Source organism: Periophthalmus magnuspinnatus, chromosome 6 (assembly GCF_009829125.3).
Source record: "Periophthalmus magnuspinnatus isolate fPerMag1 chromosome 6, fPerMag1.2.pri, whole genome shotgun sequence".
NCBI lineage: Eukaryota > Metazoa > Chordata > Actinopteri > Gobiiformes > Gobiidae > Periophthalmus > Periophthalmus magnuspinnatus.
The window spans coordinates 24,053,374-24,074,234 of record NC_047131.1 but is presented as its reverse complement, the minus strand read 5'-3'; the positions used below and the strand labels follow the sequence as shown (position 1 = coordinate 24,074,234).

The window sequence follows — 20,861 nt, the reverse complement described above, 5'->3', positions numbered from 1 at the left end:
GCAGTTTTTAGACAAAAAGTACATATTTCTAAGTAGAGGATCAGACTGAAATAACTCCTGAACCTTTAAGGCGTCCAGCAGAGTTTTTCAGCTGCAGAGTTCCATCATGGATCAGTCTTCGGCCTCTAAGCAGGTCCTCTTTGGCAAAAAACTGGCCACTCTTCATCCTCATTATGGACTTACTGTCAGTGCGACTATGAGGAAATGCAAGTCTTCAGTATTATAATATAGTAATTATAATCTTCACTTTCAGTCATATGTATAACTTGCCTGTGCACTTCTTTCAGCCTGCGTTTCTTCTCCTGCTCATTCACTTTGCTATCGACTGCTGTAAGGATTTCCTTTACGAGCTGAAGAGCCTCTGATACATGGGTGTGCTCCAAATCAGTCTCTGCACCACAGGAATTATGAGTACTAAAATAAATAACTATTCTAATACTAATAAAAGGTTATGGTGAGCTAAAAACATTTCACTACAATGATTCCCACCTTTGGTGTGCTGCAGTATGCGCTGGATGAGAACAGGGTACTTGGTAATCCTCTGTGTGACCAGCAGGATACACTCAGGAATACTGAGCCGCCGTACAATAGTGCTACTCATCACTTTCTGTGAAATTACAAGGAAAAACCAAAACAGTGAAACTAGAGATGGCAGCAATATGGTGGCAAAAATAACAAAATAAGTGAGGTGGATTTGTACCTTGATGAAGTTCTGGAAGCGTTTGTCTTTGGCCAGCAGATCTTTGTAGTGGTTCACAGCTTCATTGTGCCGACTGCAGAACTTCCCATAAACTTTCTTCATGCGTTCAGCACTGCTACCTGAAAACTGCACATGCACTGACAACTTAGTCAATGTCGAATTCAATAGATTTGGATGTACAACCAAAAATAATGCTCAACATTATGCTTATTCTGTATTGTGCTGACCTGTTTGACCAGCGTTTCCCCAATGCCACCGACAAGGAGGCTGCTGTGCTGTGCCTTCCCTGAGGAGCTTCTCCTCTGCTCCAAGAGCTGGTGCAGAAACTCCGTGTGGGTCTCCACAAGATCGTCCAACACAGGAAAGATCTGGAAATCATTAAAGCAAAAACAATGGCTATTTGTTCCATTTTCTTTCTGATCACATTTGATGTTGGCAATTAACAATCTACCCTTTAATAAAAAGTGCCTTGTGTTGTTCATGACAGTGCTAACCTTGTCCAAAGTGCGCAGGTCCATCTGGAGTTCTTTCTGGATGCCTTTAGAGTAGACCTCAGACATGATCCGGAGGGTCCTTACATGGTGAAACTCTGTCTGGTACAACTCTGCACATAATTCCATTTCATGTAACAATAGCATTATTAAGCATTATTTTAACCATCTAAATGTATGTTACCATAGATGACATCTTGTCTCTTGATTTCATCTTTCTTTAGTGTCTTTAGGAATTTCTTGTCCACTGTGCTGCTCCATGAATCTGCCTCCAGGTCCTTGATGTCACTCTCAAACTCCCCCATCAGCTGATTATCCATCATTTCTGTGCCTGCACAAAACACACCAGAATCAAGCTAATCTATTTGAGTGGCCAGTAATATTATATGTGACCAATGCACAACTGTCTCATGTCAGATTAAATGTAGCGTTACCTTCATCAGTGAGGGACTCTGTGGAAGCGTTGACGGCACTGTTCTGATTCAGCGAGTCAGTGGACTGAGACCTTAATTTTAACCCTTTCAGTGTCACGTCATCTAACCTGCAGATCAAAATGCAGTTTAAAAATTTAACTACAACTCACATTAAACCAAAAATCTATGTTTAAAGAAACCTTTTAAAAAATGTATAATAATTAAATTCAGTCACCCTGCAATGTTGCTGATGGAAATACTCTTCGGCAGGCTGCCATGTGTAGAGAAAATGCTAGAGGTGCGCTTTGGCTGCACTAGAGGAAACTGGTCTTCAGGTGTAGTGGCTGTAGACCAGCGTTCTCGTGACAACGATGACACAGAGGAAATAGTGGACCCGGTCGAGGATGTAGCTATGGGCCAAAAGGCAGGGTCATGTAGAAAATGATTTGAAAGGGGTAGTTTGTAGTATGCATGCATGTATGTATATACATATGTATGTATAGTTAAAAACAAATAACTTTCATGAAATAACATTAAAAAGTACATTTTGTCCTGGTTGTTACAGCTGGAGGAGCAGCATCTGGGGCCATGATTTGAAGCTGGAAAGCAGAAAAACAAATATAAGTCAAATGTGTCCTTTAGATTTGTCAATGATTTTTCTGAGTGCCTAAAAGTGCATTGCTAAATCACATGTTTATGGCTTGTACATTACACTTTGTCCAACAGTGGTAGTTTAAAAGTGCAATAAACATTAACATGACTTAACTATAATTTCTAAGTTTGGCCCTTTAAAGCTGTAGACACCTACCTTATTTTTATTCTTTACACAAACAGCCACGTTGTCTTTGCAGCTCTTGTGAACATGAACACCACAGTCTGCAGGAAAAAGAAACCACCAGAAAGTTAGTGCCACTGAACATAAAGGTCCTTGTACTGTCAGTGTAGAGTGACAGTGTCCATATGCAATGATCTCATCCTGTACTTCCTGAACTCACTCACTTTACACAGCTTGGAAGTTTCACAGTTTACTGTCAAACATAAGTCTTCAACAAACATACCTCCGAAACCAAATAATATAAATAAATAAATATAAAAAAATATTTCTAACCTTAGATATAATGAAAACAGACAAAGTTTTGATTTATGGTTGCATATGAAATTGTTCGGGAAACATCAAACAAAGCCATTACTAGAGATAAACAAAGAAATATATAAAGATTTCCTTACTGCTACAGTGGAAGCACTCTTTGGTTTGCAGCAGTTTGTTGCAATGCTGACAGCAGCTGGACACAGGCGGACATACAGGGAAAAACACATGATTGTGGGACCATTTCTTGTCTTTCTCTTTAGGCTCCCTTTCCTTCTCTCCTCTTCTCTCTTTTTCTTTCTCCTAAAATGTACACAACAAAAACAAACATCACAAACAAATTTAACATGAATGTCTAGTTGATAGTTGATGAATTTCTAGTCTATTAATTAGTTTAAATAATTTTCATTCAAGTGTCAGTAGAGTAGGCAGTGTCCACCAGCAATCTGACCAGAACTAAAGAAGCATTTTGGATGAGCACTTTGTTCCAGTTCAGAGTATTTAATTTCTTTCACTGTCAACAGAGAGAGAATTACTAAAGATGTATCTGCAGCTGAGCACAAACTGCCCAAACCTCTTACCTCACTTAAGTCTAACGTCCACTTGACCGAGTAGCAGATTCTCTTGCCCAGTCTTTCTGACATCTTCTGCTGCTTGTTGTTTTGATCTTGTCTAATGCTTTCATGATCTACATCTTGTCAGTGTTGCCCATTGTAGTAGGTTCAGTGTGTGCAAGTGTCTTCTGCCTCGTCTGACTGACTCAAAACCAGGAAGTAGATGAAACACCATCTGTGTGTGCACAGTGACTTCCCCTTTCACTTCATTATTTCTGCAGTGCTGTGTGTGGGGTCATTTAAGATGGTAACTAAAATCTGAACGTTTAAAATTTTGCTGGGTATTTCACCGGGTACTCAATACATTTAATTTTTAATTTGCACACCAGCAACCTTAGGGATAAATGTTCCTTTTTCTCATATGACCCCTGGTAACTTGGTTTTACACACGTCATATCTAATACTTACTTTTTTGCCCATTTATCACCAAACATCTAAATATTCTGTTTGTTTGACTACTACATGATGTCAATTATATATATAAAAAAAAAAAATCACAAATGCAACATCTATAAGAGTTACCAATCATTACAATACAAGTTTTCTGTGCAATGCTTTCCTACCTTTCCCTTTTTGGTCATTTTATTTCGGAGGTAACTGAATGTTCGGCTGATTCTGGGCCCTCCTTTCCCCTCCGTGGTGCTTCTCAGTGGCCCTGGCTCCTCTTCTGAAATACTGCAGGACAGAAAGAAGAACCAGAAATGTGAAATGTATGAACACCTTCATTTTAGATAATTTATGTAATAAATGCACAAGTACCTGTATTCCACAGAGCCAGGGTTACATGTGAAAGCGGTTGTGCCTAAAACAAAGAACATCACAGGAATACCAAATAATTGGGATGGAAAACATGACGGTAAAAGAAAAAAAAAAATGAAATAAGGAGTGAAGGAGAATACCTAAGGAGAAAATGGAGTGGGACGGTTATGGACACAATAGGAAAGCTTATGTGGATTCACTGTTGCATGTTCAGCTCTTTGTATTGCTTATTTAAACAATTTAAATAACCACCGACAGAAAAAATGGGCTTGACTAGGTGGATCATCAGTGCCCTCTAGTGGCAATTTGCAGGATGATTTTCAGTTTGAGCCAATTTCTTCATGATGTGAGTATTTATTTAGGAAACTTGTCTTCCAGGTGTTCATGATACGACAGTTACACAGTTACAGTTACAGTTAGTCATCTGAAAATTGGTTTAAAACCAAAGAGTGAACCGTGATAGTGTTTTATGACAAAAATATAGATTAGGAGGGGATTTTAGAGAGGATTAGGAACACTGTAGAGAGAGGGGGTTATCACTTTGACCACAAAAATTAGCTTGTGGTTAGCTTTGCCCATATTATTTAGCACGTAGACTTTTGCCAATGTTCAGACAGTGTACTTACTCCCTCCCTCCTCATCCTCATCACTGGAGGAAGAGCCCAAAGAAAAGAAACGCCTGTTTTTGGAAAGTAGTGGGAAAATACTGATGGAGAAGCTGATGCGGCGTTTGGATTGTAGACATCCACAAGCTAAAATGTATTTAGTGGATACATAAGAGCAAAACCTTCACTATTTTAATAAATGACTGTGGGAGATAAAAAACAGGGTTGGGAGACACTCACCATCAATGTCTCGGTGACTGATGGTTACCATGGAGATGGATTTGGTGAGGGTTTGGTGATGAAACATTCCAGGACAGCTCGCAGTCATTGACAAGACCTGGTGACAAAAGACAAAAAGTTTGAAATGAAAACTGAACATGCTTTTACAGTTGATTTATGCTGTGTTGATGTAATATGTAATTATGTGAAATCCTATTCTATCAACACAAGACCACCTTTCCTTCTGCTTGGTCTAACTGTAATTTCAAACAGAGACCAAGGCACAGAGTAAACTCCAGGCTTCAAAATTACTTGCACTATGTATGGAGAGGCGAGCTTATCCACAATAAAAATGTGTGATTTTTTTGGTATTTCAAGGAATTCTTAGCAATAAAACACCTGTAATTCACTGAATGTGGAACATTTCAGGAAAATCAAGAACATCTCCATGGAGACAAGTAGATGGTTGATAATGCCCCTTTAGGTACTTCTTACTGTACTGTTGTGTTCAAGAAGAATGAGTAGCACAGCACAACTACACTATACAATATGTGTTGACGGTAGGAAGACAAACAAGTTAGTTATGCATCTGTTGTGGTTCTGCTCTTCAAATTGTGAAGATCTTGTATGGACTGAAAAAGAACAATATCACAATTTACCTGCTGTCCCTCCTCAGAGAAACATCCTTTTTCTTGACCCGTCTCTAGATCCCCCTGCTCACATGGAAGAGGACCCTGCTCCACCTCCACCAAGCCCTCTAGACTATAGCTAAAAAAGAAAGAAAAAAAAGGTAATTTATTGCACATCTCATTGTCTGGCTTAAAAAAGTTACTACCCTGTTTGATTACCTTCGGCTGTCAATTGGCTCTGGGTCAGAGGGAGCTAGATTAGATGGGCACCAGCTCATACTGAAAAAAGAGAATGAGAATGATACTTCTTCTATAGTCTTGAATATCGCACAATGCAATATGTTGAGTAAGTTTACAATAATCTAAATATAATGAGTACTTGCTTACCTTCTCCGGTGAATAGGTGTTTTAGCAGGCTTGGATTCTTCTGAGAGACTTACAAGAGAACTATAAGAAGAACAGTATTGTAAGTGAAACATGTAACGAAACCATAAACAATGTAGGACTAAGTAAGGCCGAACCTGCCCTGTCCCATGTTCATGTCAGAGGTGGCGTCATTCCTCCCTGGCTCCCAGCTGTGCCGTCGCAATGGCGACAGAGAGCGGCGACGAGAAGCTCTCAAGATGGCCGACGTTAAAATGTTTTCAGGTAGAGAATCTTTTCTCTCATCCTCCTCTCCTCCTTCCATTTCGCCAAGTCCTTCAATAACACAAGTAATACACATATTTTACAACAACCAGTCATAGAAAGCCAACAATTATGCATCATTAGGAAGATTTGATTTAGTTTCATGCTGTTAAATGGGTATTTTATGAATTCCCTAACAGAAAGTAAATGGGTTGTGATTACTGTTAAAGTTACCTGTGTCTTCTGCCTCAGACTTCCAGGAGAGTCTGGAGGTGTTTGGATCAGAGATTGAAATTGAACGCTCCTCACTGAAGGTTCCCAGCACTGACGAGGCATCGTCAGTAGAAGACCAGGACACACGCACCTTCTGATCACTGCACTCGGTACAGGGGGTCTCCCACTGCAGGGCACAATATATATTTCTTCAACAATTTGGACAAATTTGATGAGTGAAGTACCAGAAAGATTTATTCTAAAAGCAAAAATACATATTTATTGTTAATGAAGTCATTGCATGGTGAATTATGAAATCTAGGAAATTGAAAGACAAAAAATAAAAATGCTTGTCCAGCCAGCTGTCGACCAAATAAATGTCATCAACACAAGGAATCATGCCTCGTCTAACCTTGGGCTTCACAAATATGAGAAAACCCAGTGGAAAAGTGGTTTTCAGAACAAGTGAGTCATACTCTTGCAGTGACTGCTCTTTCAGTATCAAGAATCTATGAAGGGATGGTTTTAACTGAAGTGAACCAAAGATCAAAAAACATTCATCCAAAACAATATTCATATGACCAATGAAGTATTAGAATGTAACAGTAGAATGTGTGACTACTTTTCATTAAAGACCTCTAGCCACGCAACTACTGTATGTGCAACAGCCAGCTTTTCCTCACCTCCTTGCCAAACTGCAGAGAGGATAGTTTCCCAGTCTGTTGCGTAACATGACTTCTCCCAGAGCGGATAATTTTAGAAGGCATAAAGGTAGTACGCGTGAGCACTGTTTTTTTTAGCCAGACGAAGGCCCAATATTGGGGCCAGCTGCCTCATGACGTCAAAGAGCTCTGACGCGATGAAAGCAGACCACTGCTGATTATGTTCAGCTTATGGAAATGTTCATGCACAGGAAACGCAGTGGGTGTGTACACATGTTGTTTTCAGAGTGCTGTGAGGACTTTTGGGCTAGAGGCAATTAGAGGGTGAAAAGTGGGCTTTGTTTGGACCACTTCGGTGCTAATGGAGTGAAACAATGAGCATCCTTCAACACTTTAACAGCAGAACTTACTCTTTTAGAGTGTGACTGATAGAAATAAAAATCTTGTTCTAATTGATGACTGGGTACTAAAAAGTGTCAATCATTATCAAATGTTTTGGTCTTACTATAATCTAAATGTGTGTTTGCTTGGTGATGGAACTAGGAAAGAGTTGCTCTAGCGTTCAGTCTTGCACCTCTTTAAAAACACTGTCCTCAGTGTTGGTCTCTGGGCTGACATCCTCCTCCTCTTGTAAACACACCAATGGAGGCTTCTTGCTGTCTTGTGATGTGGCTACAGAAACAAATGGAATGTTTTTAGTGGCGAGATTTAGAAATACGTGAGTTTTTTTGCCAGCTGTTCTTACCTGTCTGAGAGCTGGGGTCTGCACAGTGTTGGACTGGACCAAAAATATCCGTCTCCCTTTGGATCTGAAGAAATCAAGAACAAAACAATAAGTGCCATGTGATAAACTTAATATTCACCAAAAACATCACAATCAAAGTGTAAATTTGTGGCATTCACTGTAACAGACAAATCCATTTACCATGTCATTGGTGAGATGACAATGTACCCAGAACAATATGAAGATTCAGCCAATTTTGTTGTAAACATTAACGGTGGGACAAGACACACACAAGAACAAAACAAGACCAGCTTCAGACATACTTTATCATAAATGAAGACCTTAGAATTTTGTGCATTTATTTCCTTGATTTTATGAAGTTTCTTTTTTGCACAGATGGACGCACATCTAGTGGCACATGATTTTGTTGTTGTCCACTCCCTACTGTAATGTTTTTTCTCAATCACTTTAGTGCTAACAATGAGAAAGCAGACTGATCATAGGAAATGCTTGTAACGTGCAATATACAGCATATTTTAATGAACTAGTGTCTTCAAAGCCTGAGATCTGAGGGCTTCTCAATAGTCTCTTGTGATAAACTTGTAGGCCGAGCCATCCCAGTGAGCTCATTTTTAGTTGTGCGATTGTTAATCACAGAAGTTAAAGCAGTCTTTGTCCTCTCAGGCCCTGCTCTCAATGGTGCTGTTGTGTGGACTGTATGTTGCCCACTCTGTCTATTATCAACATCCTGCAAAGCATCTTCAACACAAAAAAGGGGCTTTGAATCAGTCTACATGTAGGTGGTGGCCACTTGCTGCCCACTGCCACATGGTCTGGTTTTGTATAGACTGTTGTTTTAAAATGCAAATTGATAAGAAGGAAGTAGAGATTAATTTCTGAAAATAGTACAGTAATATTAGTATTAATTGAGAAATGATCAAATTTTGATGCAAAAGCACTGCAATCTGACTAGACCTGGTTCAACATTGCACACTTGTAGATCTCCCCTTCTGCTCATTTGTCTGAGATCCCATTATCTGTTTGTAACTTTCTGGAGGTGGCGCATCACCTGAAAGATTCCATGGAAATAGAAAGTTAATACCATACTTTGGAACATTCCCCATGGAGATAGCCAAGTTTATTGTTTTATGACATACTATGGAAAAACATTTCCATGGAAACAGGTAGAATGAGGACCTCCTTGATACCAAGTAAAAGTCAGGTTTATGGAGATGCAAGCCTGCTCAAAGTAAGGACACGTGTATTTTTTTTTGGTTTTTTTTGTTTTTCAGTGCAATAATCAAAACCAAATAATTATTATAGTCTATTTTTGGCTAAAAAGTTATATGCTGTGGCTTTAAATATTTATAAGCGTGTCTACAATGTAAATTAAACATTGCTTTGCCATGAAACATCAAACTTGACCAGTAGGTGTTGGCCCTGTTTGACACCTACAATAAAGAACTTTTGTAAAGCCTCAAATTTTGGACTTGAAAGCTTTGACATGTGGTTTGTGGTCCATGACATCGACCAGACAGAGGAGGGTGTGAGCCGTGTGGGAAGAGCACACTAGTCATTGGCTCTAAGAGAACTGCCAACTATCTACTGCTGAATTTTTTGATTTTTTCATTGGTTTTTCACCCTGAAGCACAACTTAATAACATATGACTAAAGTAACATTTTTTTAAGCCGCAGTACTCCTCATGTGTGTGGTGTCCAAGCGACTCTGAGCCACTCTGACATATTGTTACTTCGTAACCACAAAACATCACCATGGCAACATCCATTAAAATAGAGCGTCAGAGGTGGATGGAGTGGAAGATAGAGGTGCTAGATACAGGAAATGGTGAAAATAATTTAAAGACGACTTTATTACTAACCTCGCATAAAGTTTTTTAAACTGGACTGATCCATATTATCCATTAGAATGTATCTCTGTGAGTAATGACACCAAGGCCACCAAACGGTCCTATTAATTTAGTTCGAAGTCAAAAGTAAAAAGGCGAGAGTAGATCCTCACGTGTGTGTTTACATCCACGCAACGATGATCGAGGTGAAACTGCTGCAGATTAGTGATAGTGACTCAACTTCCTGTGTCAATCGCCAGCCGTCTGTGCATTAAAAAGCATTTATCTGAACTACTGCACTACATTTCACAAATAATAATGACACAATGTTCACCTTCATCTAAACTAGAAGTGCAAGAGACTGTGTCTCAAAGCAAGTTGTTTTATTGTACACAGAAAAGTTGATGCAAGGTGTGATCACAACTTTGAGCTTGTCTCTTCGCTGTCATATCCCCCTGCAGCCTTTGTGCTCTGAAATTTAGAATCGTATATGATTCTCTTTGTGTCTGTGGTCTGTGCTTGTTGTCACACATAAAAAAATCCTGTCGTGTGTGGCGGACTTTAGTAACACAGAAACATATTTGAAATGCATTAACAAGAATCTCATAATGGCACTTAGCAGTATAGTAAAAAAACAATAACCCCAAAACAAAACAAAGACTGTACGTTTGTAAAAGTGAATGTGCTGCTCAAAACAAGTAGAAATAGGAGCTGAAATAGTACTACTATGTGGGACCAGTAGAATAAGCTGTACAGCTGTACAGTATTTGGCATAAACAGAATCGGTTTTGTGAAGTACCACATGAGTTTAGTGCCAGTACTAATATTATTTTCCCTCTACAAAATCTTGATTATGCTACTGAGACCTTTTCCATATTCACCCAACTGACAATGTAAATGAAATGCCATGATACATTGTTTCAGGATTGTGGCGAGGATAATTAAACTTACTTACAGTAAAAGGCAACCATGTTAGTAAGCTATAAGGATTTGACGAGACCTTAAAGTGTAGCTTTTATTTTTTATGGGCTAGCATTAGCTCAGCAGAGTGAGTTGGTGACATGTCTATGTGACAATGTGAGCAAAACATCATTTTGCACATGAATAACAAGGCCTTCTTGCGAAACATTTAGTGATAAACTCTACAATAGGAAATTCAATGTATTGGCGCAAACATACCTTAATTAGGACCACATCCACAGTCCTCTCTGCTTTGGAACAGAAACTGTACCTACGCCTATGTCTCTCATACATGCCGAAACTTCAAATCATTCCCACTATAGGTTTAAACCGGGAGTTATAATATGACTTTCTTCTTTCTTGACTTCATTTGACACTGAAGAAAAAACACTTCTCCAATAAAAAAGTTTCAAAATTCAATTCCAAGCATTGTAGCTTTGGGAATCCATTACCACGGGACTAAATAGACTCCCCGAAAACGATAACATCTGGCATATCCTTACCAAAAAGCCAATCGGACAATTACAGATTCAGTCGAAAACAAAGAAAGGAGAGAGAACGTCTTAAAAACAGAGTAAGCTATTTGTTTTTAATTCCCAATGTAAAATCTGGTAAAACGGTACAATCCTGGTGCCGTTGGAAAATTAGCCTCCTTGCCCACATCTGCTCTGAGCCTGGCCCCTCCCTCTCTCGCTCCTTCCCACTCTTTCTCTTTTTCCTTCAGGCTGTCCATTCCTTGCTCTCTGCGGTGCTCCACCCATCACATCTGTCGCTCAAACAAACCGCCTCACATCCAGTGGGTACCTCCACTGCTCCCTCTCAGCAACACACAATGAACCTCTATGCGTTTCTGTATGCACTTCTGACCAACCTGAGCAACTCCAAAGTGTGTTACTGAGGAGGGGGTCTCCTCATTAGGAGGTGTGCTTGTTTTGTTGACTCAGGGTCACCCTACACAAGCAAAAAACCTCTTTGAGCTACTTTGATTGGGTATGCTAGATTAGCTGTGTGCACAATAGTTATCTGCATCCTAGTAGTTGGTAGTTGTGTTACAAGTTGTATGTAAATATTTCTTTTCAAGCAACAGCAAGAAACACTCATGTTCAATTCTTGACAATTTGTGTGTGTACAAAATAAACACATGTACACTCTCATAACAGTGTTGAGCCTTTACAAGATCCAAATTGTATTTAATGCCTATTCCTGTCACAGGCCAGTGTACAGTTAAAAAATACGCTAGAGTCACACTACACTACACCATCAGCTAAGAATACATATATTTACAAGTCCCCAATATGTCATAAAACTTCACTGATAATGACCCGCCAACACAAACTTGGAGACTAATCAACCCAGGCCCAATTGGGGAAACAAAAGCACTAAAGGTGAAACACAACAGTCCTATAAAGTAAAATGAGGGAAATGGAACAATGAGGTCAGTAACATTAGAATTTAGCTCTATGCAATACAAAACACCATCAGAAATGTGTCCTAGAAAACTGTAGAGATATCACCACAACCAGCACATTAAAATACAAAGCCATTGGTGAATAAATTATGTGAATGTTAATGCCAATGATGTTATATGTTGATTTATTAACTATGATTACACAAGTTTAAGACATGGTTTACACTGCACACTGCTGCAGGTACTACACTTGTTATTGTTGCATTATTATATTATATTCCATTATTGCAATAATTACACAATACACAATGCATTCAATATTTTCCTAAAAGAAAAACAGTAACTAAATCATTTGCATGTACTGCCTCAAACTGTGAATGAGTGGTACACAGTGGGAGAGAGCAGTGACTGCGAGCCAATAAGTGGGAATAATCAACTCCATCTGAAACCAATCAGTAGCGCACAAATAAAGCAGTTTCCATGGAAATCGTTGTACAGTGTCCAGATGTGACGCAGAGCGGGATCCCTGATAGAGCCAGCCCACCTCCTCACATCTGGAAGTGTTTACAACAAGATTCAACACAAGGGGGCAGTACAGCAAAGACAATGACATGGCTGAGTTTTTCTTAACTATTATAAAAGTAGACAATGTTTACAGCATTTGATCATGAATGAAGCCTTGACACCTTGGGGAGATGCTGTTAACTCTACATGCTGCCTTGTTTCAGTTGGCATATAATAAACACAGAAAACTCATCTGACCCTTTTACCCCAGCTTATCACCTGCTTCTAAGTAATAATTTGCAATGCAATAATTCATATGAATAAAAATAAATACATTGTTAACAAGACCAATTTTGAATCAGAGTTGATAGTTATAAATGTAGGTTTTAACAAAAACACTGTCCTACATTTCATTTGTATCAAACACTGCATACTAGTCTGACATAGATAAGCAGATGCAGTATTCCCACAACTTATTTAGTGACCTCTGTGTCCAGCAAAGCAACTTGTGCGTCATTCAGAGACATGGAAAAGGGATTTATGTGTCTGCTCCAAGGCCTGTGGCAGGCCAGGCTCCACCTGACCCCCCTAAACATAAAAATGGTTTTATAAATGTGGTGCAACTATATCAATATTATTGGATATTGAGTTATACAATACAAGGAAGAATGCATTAACAGACTTTCTGACCACCTCCAATCAGTCCCTTAAACTTGGCTTTCCAAGAACACAACACCAGCCCAGAAGGCACTGTTCACCAACATTTTGGTTAAAGGCAACAACTTGAGCCACTGTCACATTATATGCAAATAACCCTTTGGTACATTTGGATTTAGCACAATTAACCCTCTGCGATCTGTCAGTTCATTAGGAGCAGTGAATGCTACAAGGGGGTCTCTTTGAATGGCAGATTTTATATTCAGTTTTGTATAACTTTTATGTAGCTTCTTCAAAGAAATATGCTAGCAATAAAGAAAGCAGTATGATTTCTCTAATGTAGTGCTCGTACTGTTGACTATATTCTAGTATTACCTCTGTCAGCCCAGCGTCACTCACCTGAAGTGCTTGTAAACAGTCCACAATGTTCCTTTTAGATCCAGGCTCCTCCCATTCTGCTGAACATGTGCCAGCTTCTGTCAAGAGAACAAAGGCAAAAAGCAAAGCAAAGATCAGTGGCAGATTTCAACAATTGACAACACAGTATTAGTGAGGCGTGCAACACATTTATTGACAAGCCGACAGACCAGGAAAGGATGAGTTCAAGGTATTATTTCAATGACTATGCCATTGGAATTACAGTATTTCACAGTGTTTTATTACCAAAAGCCTGGCACCGATATTTTGCTCACATTTTTGGATTGAATTTGCCTTGTTTTTTGTTTTTTTTCTTTCAGACAAATTTGACAAAACTGCACAAGTCACAGCAGTTTTAGAAGGATGGCGCACCTGTGTATAAGGTGACCCTTGTGATGTGTCAGTATATCTTCTATTTCACAAATACACTCACCGTATGTTCACAAATATTGTTTCCAATTTCAGCAGTATCAAATCATGACTTACTTTGAATTAATATAATTATATTTAATGCAAGATCAATGAGAAAACTAAATGTGACCAGATATTTTCATTACATTGTCATTTTATGGGCTTTTGTATTTTTACTGCTTACATCAGTTAGTAAAGAAATCCCTAGTTTGTGAATCCTGTTCATTTAACAACAGTAATAAAAATTATTCTGATTCTGAACTAATTTTGTTAAAATTATTGCACCCCAGCTTTTAAACTTCACCAACTGCAGCAATACTCTTAGCCACAAACCCTGGCTCACTTCAAAAGACATTTCTGACACAAATATCATAGGTGCCGTCTACAGTCATTTCTCGGATGGACTCGAGTTTTGCTGGCCACTGCGAGCTCTGATGACATCACCAGGTTGCCCGGATACGTGCCCCATACAAATAGTGGAGCCGGATCAACCGTCTGCCGCTCACGCCCCGCCAATGACATTATTCTATGCACTGTCTCTCTACTTCCTCCTATTCACCCAAACACAAAGCAGCTAAAATTATCTAATAGCCAGAAGAAAGGTCAGTAAATGTAAGTCTAATGCAAAGCAAACCAGGGCTGTGTTTTATAACCAAAACAGATGACTTTTAGTAGAACAATTACCACTTTTTAACCTCAGACAGCAAGGCTAAACATTTTACATCACAAGGCTAAGATTAGGTTGTCCAATGAATCACCACTCTTGTTGTAAGATGCTTTAGTTAGTGAGCTGATTCAATAAATCCAGCTGCCTGATTCATCTCCCTTTACAGTCTGAATAACATAAAAGTGATATATTCTGTAAACAGTGTATTATTTGCACATGCTGTCATAAACACATGAGGAAAAGAGATATTGCAGCTTATTCAGAAATAAGGAGACGCTATTGCATTCTCTAGAATGTTTAACAGTTTAACGTTTAACATCTATCTCCCTGGAAACAAGAAGGTTACAGGTCAGATCTGTGGAGACGCAGGTCCACTCATAGAATGCATGTGTTTCACCACTGTATGGCTATGGCTTTATTCAATTACAGATGTTTTTTTGCTAACAAATACCTTTCGGGCAAAACAATAACATTTACAATTTTCTATGGAGACAAGCAGATGGCAGACCCTCCATGAGAAAAGTTACATAGTGCTCCTTTAAAAAGACTTAACAGACCACCAGACTATGTTTATGTTTATGTTTATGTGTGCGTTCAACTACAATCTGGTGACAGAAAATAGAATTTAGTGTCTTATCTAGGTGTAGGGTAATTACAAAACAATTAACTGGGACCCAAAGTCATTAAAACAAGGTTACTAAAACCAAAGCCATCATGCAAAAAAAAACTTAAAGGGCATAAATGGTCAAAACAACAACAATAATAATAATAACAATAAAAATAATAATAACAATAATGATAAAAAGATCCACGCAATAATTTACCTGTATGTTCTTTATCGTTTTTCTTTTCTCTCTCCCTTTCTCTCCATCCATCTACAACATCTCCATCCTGATCCAGAATTTCCATAGAATCATCCTTTATCTCCACGACAACAGCCACTTTTGTGTCTGGTACATCTTTTTGAGATTCCTCTGTTCTCATTTTTGACTCCACAAATTCATTTTCCTCTGGGCAATCGCCGGATCCATGTGTGATTATTATGGAAGGTAGTGAATCACAGGACAATGGCACAGCTTGTTCTTCTATTGTAAGCGGCACATTTTCAGGCTGACTGTTATTTGAGTCACTGCTTTCTTTTCTTACAGTTTTTTTCAATCTTGAACAGTCCTCATCCACTCCATCAATTACATCCATTATAATCTCTTCTGCTTTTTTCACCTCTGGCATAAGTGGACCTTTCTGACCTGTATCTAGAACATTACAAGTGTCTGAAATCTTGTCTAAAACCTCCTCCTGTACAGCAAAATTGGTAATCTGGTTTGTGTCACTTGATGAGGTCCTAATACATTCATTATCTAATGTATTAACTCGATTTTCCTCCACTGTCAGGCCACACTTGATCTGTTCACTGCTGTTTAGCCCTAATGGCTCCTGATTTTTGGAGTCTTGTTGCTTGTCAGTATGTGTGGTAGCTTCAATAGTTTGATGTAAACCTAAATTCTCAGCTCGTACATCATTACTAATGTCCAGTGTTAAAGCTTGGTTAGTGCCGTCTGGTTTGTTTCCACTTGAATCAAATTCTTGTGCAAAATCAATGTTAAACTCATTCTGTGACCCCACTGTTTGTGACTCACAATGGGCCTGTTCCTCGGTAATGTCTTGTGCCGGACTAGTGTCGTCAGAATGGCTCACTAGATTAAACAGAGCAGGCTTTTCATCCATTTTTTGTTCTAATGGATTAATACCAGGCGTTTTTGTGCAATTCTCTGCTAACTGTTGGCAAAGTTCAAACGTAGCCATCGCTGATGCTACTGCCACAGTTACAACTGCTACTGCTGTGGCTGCCAGTTCCAGCTCACTGCCTGAAAAAGAGCCTTCCCCCTCTCCTGCTATATTATTAGCACACAACTCAATCACTTCACGCCTCGGCAGGCTTCCTATCTTAGCCTCTTCCTCTTTCCACAACTCATTTTTATTTTCCTCCTCAAGGTTCTTCTGTGCGAGAATCTCTGAAGTCAAACAATGCCCCGATGGTCCCTGCGTGGTTATCTCAGCGCTTCCTTCCCTTGTTTGAGGAGGTGGGACATCTGTTTTACCATCAACAGGAGAATCAAAAGCACTCACAGGTTCAGTGCTTTCTGGACTGTTAACCAAAGGATGGACAAGTTGTAAATGCTTGTCGGCTAATTGTTCCAGCAACTTTTCGTTGAATTGTTTCTGATCTGGATGACTGCCAGAAAGTTCTGTTGGAGAAGTCTGACTCGGTTGATGATGTAATACCGTGATACCATAATTACAATCCGAAACCTCATTAATATAGTCAAATAATTCCCTTTTTTCTCCGTGTGATTCTGCCGTTTCAACATTTTCCAGCACTGGTACATCCATTTCCTGTAACTGGGCATGAGCAGTGTCCCAAACTAGCTTGTTTGATTCATGAAATATTGTGGTTTTATCCTCTGAAATCTCTCCCAACATGTTAAAATCTGTTGTCCCAGGAAGCTCAGATAAATTAGTTTCCAAATTAGAGGAGTGCGTACCATCCCTAGCCCCGTCCTGGATTTCGGCCTGGTTCGGTAGTTGCATTGTATTTGTCCCTGGAACTGAAGTAGTTGGAATGTCTGTTTTTCCTGTTTTTTCTTCTATATTCTGGTCAGTCAGTTGCATCTGAATCTCAGTTTGGCTTTGAGATTCGATGCTAGAAGTTGAGCTGAGTTGTTTGCGCTCCAGACCTCCACGTTTGCCCCGTTTTTTCCTCTTCTTTTTCCTAGGCTTTGTGCTTCTGTCTCCATGTCCGTCTTCGTCATTCTCCGAGCTCCTTTTGCTGTGAGCGCTAACCTCCTCCCTGCTCGCCTTCTCCCAATCTGGCCCTGCTTCCTCGTCTCGCTGTGATCCGAGGACTTCCTGTCTTTGTGAGGTGGACCCATGTGACACTTCTGGCTGCAGTCCAGTAGCATGTGGCTGAGTAAGAGTTGGAGACAGCTGACGGGGGCTAGCACACAGTTCAGTAGACAGCTGTGGAGAGCTCATGTCTGTTTCTTTGCTCATGTCCAGTTGTTCACAGTCATACCAAATGGACAGGGATTTTGGTTCTTCTTTCATCACCTCTTCGCTGTTGGCTCCCTGGTAGCAGGCTGCTCCATCTGAGACAGTTGTGCCTTCAGCTTGTACTGGAAGGACCCTCTCTTCAACTTCAGGAGAAGCAGTTTTTTCTGAATGCTTTTCTGTGTTAATCAGGGATTGTTCCTGGCCCATGGTTTCTAAAGAAAAACAAGCAAATATGGTATTAAACCATGTTATACTGTGTGCAGTAACAGAGTATTCCAAATGAATTGTGTCTTACACACCATTTAAAGTAAGTTACAAGAAAATATTTTTGATGTATTTGTATTTTTTTCCTTGACACACCAAGAGCAGTACTGATAGATTTACTTACTGCTCATTACACCTCTGGTGTGTAGGGCAGCACACCAAAATGGTAAATTACTCTCAGGAATACAAGTTTTCTACATTTATGAAACTGAAAGCCAGCAGCCAGCTTCTCTATTTCAGCAAAACCACACAATTTAAAGAGCATGGTTCACTACGACTGTACCAGTGATAAGTGAGAATGATCATGTATTTTTCCTGTACAAGATATTTCTGTCATCTTAACCATGTTTTTTGTCTAGCGCAGACTTTTATCTCCAGCAGTATTAAAGCAACCCCTGCACTACATTTTATGCTTGCTTCAAAGTCCTGCTACACGTGACGATTGATTTGAGTCATTCTTGTAACTAATCAATATTAAAACGAATACACTAAGTAGGAAAGTACCAACCTGCTTTTTCGGTAGCTTCTTTGCGATGCAAAATCACCAAACATTTTTTTGTTTTTACATCTTCAACGAGTCCCAGTTCAGTCACTTCATTTTGTGTTTCTTGGTCCAATATTATTTGCGCAACTTCCCATTTCTGTACTTCCTGTTTTGCTACAATGGCCGTGGCTGGTGAGGCTACAGTCTTCCTGCTGCTGTTCTGTTCATCACTATCTGGGCTTGTCGGAAAATGGGAAAAGTCATCTTTAGAATGACTGTCTGTAAATACGGTTTCCCTTATTTGATCAGTGGATGATAGTGGTTTTGATGCAGTAATGGCATTGGATGCAGTTCCTGTAGCAGCCACTAGGGGACTTCCTGGACTTTCTGTCACAGTTCGTGCAGTTTTAGTAGTTCTCTTTTTATTCCTTCTGTTACGACCAGTGCGAGGAGCTGCCTGTGTGGCCTCAGTTTCCTGGCTTTGACGAATGGCTCCAACCGTGATAGTAGAAGTACTGTCCAAGTGGCTGTTGCCATGCACACAACTGTCTTGAGGTGGTTTTGTTCTATCATCATCCAGTATTTCCTCTTTAAATTGCGATATAGCTGTCGTACCAAAGTGATTTCCCTGTAGACAAAAAAAAAAACAATGTTACAAATGAATACAATATCATCATCTAATTATTTTATTGTTTTTTTTTTGTAAAAAAAATAAAAACAAATATAAAGAATGACGCCACATGTAATATACTAAAATTAACTGAAACTCTATTAAAATGTTTTCCTACTTTTTCACTGAATTTTGCCTGTTTGCTGTTAAACATTTTTTTGCTCATGTCAAAAAAGCATCTTTCTCCCCATGATATGCAATAATAGTATTAGCTAACCCAAATTTGAGACTATTTGGCCACACAAGCTACAAATCATGTTTCCTCAGACTATTCCAAAAACAACCAATTTCTAGTCACCAATAAACTCCCTAGTCAGCAGTTCTTAGACGCAGCCTCTAGCACTAACAAGGAAATTCCCCTATTCATTTTTAACAGCAACAAGGTCAGATGAGGAAACTAAACACTATATATTCATTTTTTTTATCTGACAAAATATACCAGGACAAATCTGAACAGTAGCTCTCAAAAAGTAGCTCTCAATTCTCAAAAAATTATCAGATTTTAGTGTGCATGTGGTCACAGCCACTGTTACTGTTCAGTGAAGAGAACTCATCACTATTCTATAGGCCCAGTGAAAGGGTTGAACAACTGGGGAAAAACTGATGTGCTCAGTGTTAGGCCACAGAACAGACACTGTCATCATCGCTGTTTCTCCCTTTCTCTCTCTCTCTGTGGAGATTCAAGTGGCTTTTAGGGACAAGAAAAAGCCTGGGCACAGCAGCTGATTATTTCTTTACACAGTGAAAGAGAGAGAGTGGGGTCTGGTTTGTGAGGAATGTTTACCCCTTTTATTGTTTTTCATGCATGCCAAGGACACTGGACTCTTTGTATATTAATTGACTTTTTGTTTCTGCCTAAAAGCATTCATGACCCACAAGGTTCTGTGACCATTTGACAATCTCTAATCTAAAGTGGGATAACAGGGTTCTCACCTTTTCACCCTTGTATTGCTCAATACGTCTCCTCAGCTGTGCCACGTCATCTTGTAAACAAAAGTCTGAATCCCGTTTGTTGTGCCACTTGTGGAGGCCTTGTAACGTCAAGGAGAAGGTACCAAGCTTTGAGTGGTGCTGGAAAACTTGTCCATCTGGATCAATGTCCAACTCTTCGTTTGTGTCAGCGCTGCAAAGACATACAAGATTCTATCAGAATATAAAACAACATATACAAAGTAGTTGGTTTGAGTGAAGCCCATCAGAGATTATTTCATATGTAAGTGTAATGCTTCTGATATATAGTTCAAGAAAACCCCAAAAAGATAAATAACTTTAGCATTATTCATCCATGCAGAGAAGCAATTGCACATGACATCCTTCTCAGTACAGCACAGCCCAACACATTTGCCCACACCCTCAATGTTGCAGCATTAATTACTCTAAACTGTTTGCTGCGTCTCCTCCATTTCAGTTACAGTTCAGTTCACAACAGTTTGACATGTGTTGGAACTAAAGCCTGGTATTTGCTCGACTTGCTCCAGCAATGCTAAATCATTACGATAATAGGAGCGAAATAATGAGTGCCAACTCTAAATGAACTTAATAGGTAGGTGTGTTGCTGTGAATAAATGAAAGAATGATTATAGCTCGTGAAACGCTACGAATGTTTTCTCATATAAGAGAAGAAGCTTTATACACTTTAAACAAGTTCTGATGCTGTTCTCTAAGAGCAGAATGCAACAAAATAATGGTATTTTGTATTGTTCTTTCATATCATAATTTGAATCTCAGATAATATGGCTCCACTTACAGGTTATTTTCATGTAAATATTGAGTCTTTT

At 39.3% G+C, this 20,861-nt stretch overlaps 1 protein-coding gene across 4 annotated transcripts in view; it reads right to left on the bottom strand.

The window, feature by feature from the left end:
* The window catches only part of LOC117372409 (A-kinase anchor protein 13-like), a 44,921-nt gene that overhangs the window by 8,306 nt on the left and 15,754 nt on the right, over window positions 1-20,861 (bottom strand). For 3 of the 4 annotated variants that reach the window (XM_033968210.2, XM_055222603.1, XM_055222604.1), the window contains exons 8-33: window positions 20,017-20,206; window positions 18,438-19,041; window positions 15,439-17,877; window positions 13,519-13,595; window positions 7,765-7,828; window positions 7,594-7,691; window positions 6,379-6,544; window positions 6,039-6,216; window positions 5,905-5,964; window positions 5,737-5,796; window positions 5,548-5,656; window positions 4,910-5,006; window positions 4,065-4,107; window positions 3,869-3,980; window positions 2,832-2,994; window positions 2,413-2,480; window positions 2,149-2,203; window positions 1,840-2,014; window positions 1,626-1,732; window positions 1,376-1,522; window positions 1,195-1,304; window positions 928-1,068; window positions 701-826; window positions 490-607; window positions 271-391; window positions 64-194 (exon numbers count right to left, since the gene is read on the bottom strand). In XM_033968210.2, the coding sequence (XP_033824101.2) occupies window positions 64-194; window positions 271-391; window positions 490-607; window positions 701-826; window positions 928-1,068; window positions 1,195-1,304; window positions 1,376-1,522; window positions 1,626-1,732; window positions 1,840-2,014; window positions 2,149-2,203; window positions 2,413-2,480; window positions 2,832-2,994; window positions 3,869-3,980; window positions 4,065-4,107; window positions 4,910-5,006; window positions 5,548-5,656; window positions 5,737-5,796; window positions 5,905-5,964; window positions 6,039-6,216; window positions 6,379-6,544; window positions 7,594-7,691; window positions 7,765-7,828; window positions 13,519-13,595; window positions 15,439-17,877; window positions 18,438-19,041; window positions 20,017-20,206 (5,759 nt within the window). The remainder of the gene's footprint in view (window positions 1-63; window positions 195-270; window positions 392-489; window positions 608-700; window positions 827-927; window positions 1,069-1,194; window positions 1,305-1,375; window positions 1,523-1,625; window positions 1,733-1,839; window positions 2,015-2,148; window positions 2,204-2,412; window positions 2,481-2,831; window positions 2,995-3,868; window positions 3,981-4,064; window positions 4,108-4,909; window positions 5,007-5,547; window positions 5,657-5,736; window positions 5,797-5,904; window positions 5,965-6,038; window positions 6,217-6,378; window positions 6,545-7,593; window positions 7,692-7,764; window positions 7,829-13,518; window positions 13,596-15,438; window positions 17,878-18,437; window positions 19,042-20,016; window positions 20,207-20,861) is intronic. The other variant, XM_055222605.1, reaches the window with a different exon arrangement.